The sequence below is a fragment of the Sprattus sprattus genome (assembly GCF_963457725.1).
Source record: "Sprattus sprattus genome assembly, chromosome: 10".
NCBI lineage: Eukaryota > Metazoa > Chordata > Actinopteri > Clupeiformes > Clupeidae > Sprattus > Sprattus sprattus.
Window position 1 is genome coordinate 20,406,650 of NC_137908.1, and position 10,372 is coordinate 20,417,021.

A 10,372-nucleotide genomic window follows, 5' to 3' on the forward strand; every position below is an offset into this window, starting at 1 on the left:
TTTAAGGGGGAACCTCTGCTGACACAATCACACAGGGCAAATTCCTCTATCTGTCCCTGGCCATGTGACACCATCAAACTACAGACAACCACAAACTAACTTACTCATGAAAAATGTCAGACTTGTGAGTGGTGCTGATGAAGAAACATTTAATCACACTTCCCCCTAATATTTGGTCTGGCACTGTAACTATCGGAGTGGTTGAGTAGAGAAGCAATGCTTATGCACTCATTAAGCTTAGAGAGACATTGTCTTTCATCTGTCACCCAGCAAAAGACATGGTCCACTATCATCACTGCTTGTAGACGGTCCCTGCATCATTTTGTGCAGTATACCACATTACACAGAAACAAATACAAAATCATATGGCATTCCACTTTCTAAACTAGTGCACGCATGAGGGACACAGGAAAATGTCCAATGAAATATTTCCATTATTTTTCCACATCACTCTAGATGAAACACTAATGCCATTTCACCAGCTCTATGCAACAACAGAGCCCCCTTCAGAGGACTTCAGGGAATCTCTGGGGGCTTCGAGGTAGAGCAATTTGCGTCTGTTTGGTGGTGGAATTGACTTGTTCTCTTTTTAATACAGACTACAGAGCATCTTTGTCCATACCCACCTCTTCATCTCTCCGCCCTTTAAGATCAGGAGGAGCAAGCGCTCCTTTCATGTTCTCCTCCCCGCCCAGCTGCCTGGCTCCAAGCAGGATGCTAATAAATTGGGCCGGGAGTGTTGAGCACTCACGACTCAGATGTGAGATTCCTACTGATGAATCGGAGCGTCTCAAGACTCTCAAATTGGTGCAGGCAACTGCCAATTTGCACTTCTTCAGGAAACAAAGCCCCACGCTACTTGCATGTGAGCTGAAATGTGGCAGCATGGCGATGGGATGACATTCATTTTCACCTCTCTGTGAAGAGGGACTGAGGAGTGTCAAAAAGGCACCACCAGGATTCAAATCTGACTAAAAATGTCAGAAAACAATAACATAACAGGGCCGCTTTTGGATCATTCGGCAATACTGCGTACGACTTTGGAAACTCTCTCACTAGCCCAGGTTAGCAGAGGTAAAAGCTGTGACCATCCCATCCAACTCATCCATTTGGTGACCGCTACCCTTCAGAAAGCAAATACTTAAATCCTTGATTAAAAAGATTTGAAGAGATTGTTTTGAAGAGTTTCACTCCAAATAGACAGTCATCCCTCAGCATCTATCTCTGCCGAGCCTCCCCAGTGCACTCTCCTGTGAGGAGGAGGAGGAGGCAGACAGGATAATTTTGCTGATTATCAAACCTTTCTGCTCCCCTGGCCAGCAGGACCAGACTCTGTTGCGAAGGCTGACCTTCTGAAACGGTCCGTGTCAACACCCCTGGGTTTGGATGGTAATGAGCTAAGAGCGTTATGCCAATTAAAATGGCACAGACAGACAGAGAAAAGAGAGGAGAAGAGAAAGGAAGATAGAGAGAGAGAGGGAGAGAGGAAGACATGGAGGGCTCAGGCATCTCTGTCTGTGAGAATGAGGCCTGCTGCTAATTGGATGTCTGGGAGGCTGTGCTCTCTGAGCACGGAGCTGAGGTTGTCAGTCAGAGAGGCGCATCACAATACCACAATACAAACACCAAGACATGCTAGAGCAACACAAACATTCAATGCGCAAAATCATATTTAGCACTAAAGACATAATAAGACCTTAATGGGGGGAGCCAGAGATTTGTTTAAGTCAATCTGCTATTCTTTTTTCTCCTCCTTGTGCCACTCCATGCATATCCTGTGTAATCCTGTTCTGAAAGCCCAATACCTAAATAGGAGAAATGGAAATGGCTGGCTAAAAGAACATTTTAAAATGTACTTGTTTCCATGTGAATTCATTATTTCAAATGTCTATGCAAAATGTTTTGGCAGTTACGGTATCTGGGGGAAAAGAGCACTGAGCAATGGGAGGGAACAGAAAGGGCGCACTCTCATATCTACAGAACCCACACTGACCCATTTCTTTATATGGTATTACTGCCACCTAGTGGTGCATACAAATCCCCCCCGTCCATTTTCAAGTCACTGTTATTCCACTCACCATTGCCATGCACCAGCGCTCAGTGACGGGCCCAAGGTGTAGCCTATTTCATTGAAGCAGCACTGCTGGAGTGACAGTGACAATCAGGTTATGTCACACCTGGATACGGCACTCGCAGCAGACGAGTCCTAATACTTCTACATACTTGATTCTCCATTCTCTTTTCCTTGCCACTTTCTATCACACAAGTAACAGAGAGGGAAAAATAATGAATGCCAACAAAGACATGATGGAATGACATGAAAAACAGATGTAAGAAGGGCGTGACATAAGGTTTTAAACCAGTAAACAAAACGATTATTTCAGATCAACTGCCCAACACTTAACTTGCACTTTCTACACAAATGACAAAGCTAAGCTGTAACCAGGTCAATATGCTTAATTTATCAAGAATGCATGATTCTTATTGGCTGATGTGAAAACAGAAAGAGCCAGGGCTGGAGGACACTGCGTCTCCTTCCTGCACACGTGTCTTATAGACAGACAGAGCCTCTCCCCTAGGGAAAGCATCAGAGAGGAGCGCCTCTCCCTGCTGTTGTGATTCCTCCAGTCTGTTTTTTATCTCACCCGTTTGAGAGACGATGACAGAAACATTACACATGTATAAAACCATTGCATCTGTCAAAACAAACCAGGGTCACCTTCAGCCTTACTCAAGCAGTGCCTCTACTCCAGAACAGATACAAATACATTTTGAAAGACATTCAATAACATACCATCTCTCCAGAACTTACATTCCAGAAACAAAAAGGTGTTACAAGAGGCGGTGAGAACTGGATTCAACGTGGGGAACACCTGATAAAAGTGCCCAGCAGAGCCCTGTGTGCTTGGCTGTGTGCCACGCCACTGATGGAGGAATCCTCCCCTCAGCAGTCCTCTGATCTGGGTCACTGTGTCATCTGCAGCCCAGGGTTTTGGCCACTCACCAACCTGGATTAACACCGCAACTGTCACAGTCACGCTGTGGTCACACCTCAACTTGTCCTGCCCTGCTTCATCCAGACCACACAGGCACACATATGGCAGTCCAAACGGCCCGGAAGGGACAATGTGGAGAGGAAGAAAACCAGAAGAAAACAAGAGCAACAGTGGAGTAGAGGGAGGGATAGAGCAACAGACAGAGAGCTACAGAAAAAAAAAAAAGACTTGGATGATGAGAGAGTGAAAACAGAGCATTCACACTGTAAAATATAGGTTAACTGTCTAAAATGTCAGTATTTTTTTGCTGTTGCTTCTGCTTCTGCTTCAGGTCTATTGCCACAAACCAATTGTCTGATTGGGCTGCCTTCAAGAGCTAATGCACTGTCGGCATCCTGAAAGACTACTGGACCGCAGAGCAATTCAGGACCTATAGATCCAATATTGGACGCACATCCTCCGTCTTCTTGGGGACCAGGAAATACTTTTTTTACGCTCTTAGACGTTCTTGAAAGGGTATCTCCCTAACATTTTCACCTTCTTGCACAAGCTCTGACTGTAGAGAGAACTGCCATTGGTCGACCCGCTCTCTTAGTGTTGCCTGATGCACGAAAATGATCCTCCAAAGACGATAACTTTGAGCATTTGGTACGATACTTCGCCATTTCTAATCTGGCAACACTGAGCACCTTGTCGCTTCCATTAGTTTAATTGTTTACAACAGCACATGACATATGCATGTGGAAAAGATGTCAAAAATTCGTCCTGGGGGAGGGGGAAGGGTCATCTGTATGCTATACACTACCACGCCCCCTCCCCCGAGATGAAGTGTCCTCTTTTTCACAACCTGAAATATGGTCAGCCTAGTGTATCCCTGCTAGGTTGAGCAGAGACCTGACCTCAGAGCAAACTGAGTGTGGTATAGCTGAAGGAATGCAACCGAAAATTTCATATCAGGAGGTACATCTCATTGGCTTAAGCGCCTGCAGAAGTGTGTATGCATGCTGTTAGACTGGAAAGATTAGCCAGAATGTCTGTTTCATGTACCAAAGGAATGCAGAAAACAGTGTCCTACACTGCCCAACAATGTTGTTTTTGGCACCTCAATGTTGCCTTAACAGTTTCACAACCATTCCTGACATCAAAACCAATAAAGGTAGGCTACCATGTAAGAGACCTTGCTTGGAACTGGAGGAGGAAGAGGAGAACCCTTTCGAAGGCAGCCCATCTATGTACATTCATGACTCACGGGATTCTACGTATGACCCTGCAGTCTCCGCCACTGCCTTGGGCCTTTTGGGAAGCAGGGAACAGTATTTTCTACACATGGGGCGGTGTTACATGTGTAGCCCTGCCCATAACTGTATTTATTGGCTAGGCCATTCAAGGCAGGACTAACTGAAACTGACATAGCCCCCCAGTGATATTGGTGAATGGTCTTTCATGAGTGAGAGGTGGAGCAATATCAGGAAGCCACATAATTGTCTATCATTTCTAGTTTCTAAGCTTCCTTTTATTGATGCTGTACCACTTGTTTTTTTCACAAAACATTTCAACACACATACAACTAGTGCAAATATGAATTAAATGATTATTAGTATTTTGTGCATTTCACAATGTAGTTGTATTTAAAACTATGAAGTTAACAAATGGCCCTATTTAAGTCCTTCCAACACAGGGGACCTCCAATTGTGTCTGCTCACTACACTAATCTAGCTAACTTACACTTACTTAATGTTTCATAGTCCTATTTGATCTCCAAATACAATCAAAGCATTCCTTTAAACATGCATGTAGTAAATGTAAACCGTTTTCAATAAAGAATGCAGTTAAAATTAATTTCGGTTTTAAATTAAAGCAGGGTGCCCCATGTATAATTGGAGTGGTAAATACTCTATTTTATTGAGAGATGGTGCGTGCATGCGTGCGTGCCTGTGACAATTGCGTTCCTCATCTCCATGACATGCTGCACCTTCTGCTCTTTGTTTACGTGACAAATTCATTAATAAAAAGACATTTTGGTGTCCAATTGTATTAATCTGTTGCAGGTCGTTTCATGCATACATAATACAATTTCAATTATGATTTTAATTAGGGCTGACAAGTGATGAAGAATTTGTATCTTATTAATTATATGCTTTGTGATTACTTAATCTAAATGAATCGCATCAACGAGAAGCATTTAAAAATCTGTCAGATTTGCCACTAATGTTAAAGCACCAATAAGGACTTCTGTTCCAAAACTTGCAACCTAACTACCTAAAAGTCATGCAAAAACCTTGCAAACACCACCAACTGCGCAGTTGACACTCTGTTTCATGTATCAGAATTTCTGGCTTTTTCACCACCCATATTCAAATTTTTGAGCTCCGACTAAACTCCGATTTACACCCCAAGATAACTCGATCGGAGTTGGTTGTTTATCGGAGAACGAGCACATGAAACTACTGAAATCAGAGAATCACCTGGAGTTTACGTTTTTGCGCATGCTTGAGATCCCGTCCATAGACATATGCATCATATATGTCTATGATATGATAATCGTTGCTAGACGCTCACTGTTCTTGTGCTCCCACATCTAAATCACTTTGAAATAATGAAACCAAATCTCAATGATCAAGACCGTGTTCCATTTTCTTTGCCCTCATGTGCTGCATATCAGAAATGGCCAACAGAAAAGCTCCTATTACCATGGAAACATGCCTGCCAACACAATAACTAGTGTCTTTTGGCAGTATAGCTGGCAATGTCATGCTGTGAAAGCTTTTCTTCCATTTTTTCAGGGTGTTCCAGAACTAAATAGGGCATATCCTGGATGGCTAGTTTGAAAGACACAGGTGTTAACGTATATGTCCTTCACATGACCATATCCTATCAAGATGAATTTGAAGATGGTACCAAAACAATTTGCCTATAAAACCATACCTCAAAAAGTTTCAAATTGTTGCATAGTGTTACTAAAAGTAAAAAAGCCTTGGCAGTTTGCTGGTCACCATACATTAATGGCAAATATCAATTTACTTTATTTAATGACAAATAGGTTTTCTTTATTCCTGTTTAATCCATCTCATAGTTTATCTAAAACTAGCAAGCTAACCAACTTAAGTTACGTCCGGCTACATACACCTAAAGAACTGATCAAATAAGGCTACCTTGAGTAAAAACCTTTCTTTTGCCTTGGTCAAATGCAATGTTTTTGTGTTTTTGTTTGTCGAATAACATTTAGGTCTTACATTTATAGTTAGAAATATTTAACAAATGACCTTCGGGGATGTCCATAGGTTTTTAAGTATTCATAAGTATTTGTAAGGTTCTAAAATTCCTCATCTCAAACTCAAAAACGAGTTGATGCAAACAAACTCCAAGACGAGGCTGTAGACCTGAAATCCAACTACCAATACCTCCCAAAACACATAAGCTAACTCCATGCAAAAGCGCATAGAGGGAAAAACACAAACTATTACCGCAAGCCAGACTGGCCACAATATCCATCTAATATGGCAACTGCAGTACGGTGCACAGTGACATATGGGGTCAAGTGGCACCCTAGAGTGTTATTAATTTGCATTCATTTTAATAATGAATACGTTAATTTTCTATAATTAATGAATTAATTGAAATGAATGTGTTATTAAACCCTAGTTTTAATAGAATACAGTGCAATGAAGCCTCAGAAAAACACAAGGGTCAACCTTTTACATCAATATTGCTGTATGGTCAAGATATTTTATATTTACATTTACATATCATCTTTTATCCAAACAGACTTACAAGTGTGGTATGATTACAAGAGAATAGCAAGGGAAAAAAACATTGAAAGCAAATCACCCTACAGTTTCACAACTTTAGTTTAACTGCTAGGGGCAGAAAGCAAGTAGGTCACGACTGAGGCATTTTCCTTGCGCAAGGACACAGGGCACTACATCTGCATGTTATCCGAAGATAACCGATGAGCTGAGCTCAGCAACCTCAAGTGTCTCCTGTACTCGAAGTTCCTGCATATAGCCTATCTTTATTGTTAGTGAACTTGGAAAGCTGTTTTGACAGCACAGTTATCTAATGTTTCTAGGACTTTCTAATTTACTGATAGAACAAGGTAAATCTGAACTTCTTATACAGCTCTATTAAAAATGCAAGATCATAACTGGAAACGTTATGCAAAGAGTCAAAAGGAATGCCCCACAATGCAACCAATCAACTTCTATAACCATTGGGGGACTGAATGCACACACTGAAAGACTATACGCAGGCAGCACAAAGCTAGTTTTGTTCCTCAGTAAGCAATTATAAGAAGCTATTTGTGCAATGGTGCAACAGTACACTCACTTTGGTAATATAGGCTGGCACAATGAGTAAAGTGGGCCAACGTGGTATAGCGTCAATGGAACAACAACAGTGAGGTAAACAATAATGTTTAACTGCCTTGTATCTGTAATATTGCTGGATCATCTTTGATTAGTAGAGAGTTTATAGTGTGTACTATATGTGCATTGTACCTTTTTAACATTTCAGGGTTTGGAACGTTTCAATGTACAGTCTAACTTGGCCCTCAACCAGGCATACTCTGCTCTGCCGTGCATTAAAGGTCCTTTAGATGTTGTTACTTTAGGTTTCCTGCCCCATTAAAAAGCTTGTTGAGACCTTCCTGGGCAAATGATACCCTCATCAATGAACCGATGCAAAACAGCAGTTGAAGCACACTCAGCCATGGAGCTAGGCTCTCTTCCCTCTGGCAATCCTCTACAGAAGTGCCTGACTGTGCACAATAGGCTTGGGCCATGTTGGAACAGATGGCGTGCTTCACTGAAGTGAAGATAGGCACACTCTCATTCACAGCCTACCCCTTTGTGGTCCCTCCTGTTAAAGCCACCTTCAACTAAACGGTCCGTCCAGGTTTAAGAACGCTATATTGATAAAGATTATGGCCAATCCTGAGTTTTCTTCATCAGCAGGCCTACTATTTCGGGCTCAGCCCTATCTGCTATGACAACACAGTAAACAAACACCTTCAACCATCAGCTCCTGTTAGTTGTACTTGTTGACCAAACACAATATCACTCATGTCATGAGGAAACTGTAAACCCAGGAATAACAACAACAAAAAAAAAAACTTCCAGCTGATAACCTATTTACCTGCGTTTGTTTAGTTTTCCTGAAGTTGCCTGAGCAGTCATCTTTATATCCTAAAGCAAATCCTAACTCATATAGGCTAATCTTATGTAAGGGCTTGGCACACCATAAAGTAAATACACTAAAAAAAACTGTACCTTACATTAGGTTGATGGAATTACAGCTCCACAGAAGCTGTAGAGTAAGCTACAATATCTATTCCAACCACACAGCCCTTTATGGTTTAACTCACAAGCATGGGGCCATGGGCAGACCTACGACTGTCAGTGCCAGATGAAGTTTGGTGCTCACATGAGTCAATCTACCCACTCTCTGCCAGTGTACACACAAGGAAAAAAGTTATTCCAAGCAACTTCGTACAACGTGGCATGGCTTAGATGTCCCCTTTTCTGCCACGTTGAAGAATCACAATATAACCTTCTAATGCTACGTCCAGAATCAGGTAAAGCCAATTGATGTAACTGAAGGGCAACTTATTCAAACCAGCAAGAGGTGGTACGTAGTACGATCCTTAAAAACTAAGAGAATCTCAATTTTCTCTCACCTGTTTTGGATCATCGTAAAACACTCCGATGCAGGACAGCTTTGGCCCAATGCTGCAAGCTTCAGTGAAACTTGCTCCACAGTCTTTATAAGGTCCCTCTTTGAATTTGTATGCTATTGTTATCTTTTTAATAGGCGGAGAACCTGTCCGAATAACAATCTCGCTGAGCAGACCCGAGTACAGTACAAACAAGACGATGGTGACAATCAAACTTAGAACTAGAAAAAGAATCAAAGCTAAAATAATAAAGTCTGACATAATGAGACAATGTCACGTTAAAGCTGGGCGTTCAAACTACTGTCTAGGCGATGTCCCTTATGTACAATGCGAATAAGTAAACAGTGCCAGCTGAAGGTTGGCAAGCAAATGTTCAGTTTGGCTGAAGATGTGTTCGTTTTCGAAGGAGCGAACGGCGACCGTGCAACACTGACTGAGAAGGTCTGATTCCTGAAATCACGTGCAGGGGGCATGGAAATTCACATGCCGCTTGGAGAAAAAAGGTATAGAACCTCCGTGACACCACACAATTCCTTAACTTCCACTTCCCAGACGTTTTACTTCCCTAAACACAGAAACACTACAAGCCTTGCTTCCTGGTTATACCATGTAGTCCTATTTCAAAGGGGTGGATTTAAGATGTTTTGTAGTCTTTTATAGATTTTAGACGACGCCAAAAACATACAAGATTTATAAAACTGATTGGTTAAACTCGCACACTAATCTAATACACAATGTATACAATTTTTACTACATAGTTTGAGGTTTCTTGCTGTAATTACGCCACCAGCTTGAACGTGGTATTTACCGAGCTTTTAAGGGGCTTTAGCAGCAGACAGGAAAATGCAGCAGCAGTGTTTGAAAGTAAACTAGACGAGACGAATCCGCCCACTTGATAATTAAAGAAACGCTTAAAAGGAGCTGAAGAAGGGGACATAAACTCCTGTAAAGGAGGAGTCTCAATCAGCAAATACAAATGAGACTTACAAGGCAGGGACTGGGGGAAGTGGGACACCTACAGCAGTCCCATACGGTCGATTCTACGTCATCATCGGTTTTCAAGGTAATTTTTAACAGTGTATGGCGTGTTGAGCAATTTTCAAATTAATAATTTTGTCAATATTAACACCAGCACTTACGTGTTTCATTGTTAACTGCATATCATAAATATTTCACTACACACATACTTGATGGTATTACCCCTAGCAGAAATCCTTGTTAAATACTGTTGCAATAGTGTACTACTACTACTGCTGCTGCAAATAATAATGTAATCAATAGCATAATTAACTCTTATATCAATGTAGTATAACAGAATTGAAATGACAAAAATATTTATATATGATCATTAATGTAGTGTGCTGGCTGTGCATTTCATTATGATATTTTCAATACATCTTCAATGGATCTAGATCAAAAGAAATGTACCATTTATCAAACATACCATTTGATTATGAAAACAGTGAATATCAATACTGGAAAACATATTCATAATAATAAGTGATCAGCATTGGCAAGTTTACAGAAAGTTGCATCTTCCATTTAAACTTGCTGAATATATGTCATGTCTGAGTTTTGTCCTCATACAGATTGTATCAATAAATGCAGAAATGATTACTAACCAAGTCTTCAATCTTCCTTTAGTCATCCCATATCACCCATTTGGTAACTTCAATAACTAGTCAGCTTAGTGCTTTGTGCTTAG

General features: G+C 41.2%; 1 protein-coding gene across 1 annotated transcript in view; it reads right to left on the reverse strand.

Annotated features, from left to right (window-relative positions):
- tex264a (testis expressed 264, ER-phagy receptor a) overlaps positions 1-9,204 on the reverse strand; it is a 63,502-nt gene extending 54,298 nt beyond the window's left edge. The window contains exon 1 of the mRNA XM_080846359.1: positions 8,671-9,204. Coding sequence (XP_080702485.1) covers positions 8,671-8,928 — 258 coding nt within the window. The 5' untranslated portion in view covers positions 8,929-9,204. The remainder of the gene's footprint in view (positions 1-8,670) is intronic.
- Positions 9,205-10,372: the final 1,168 nt, after the last annotated feature.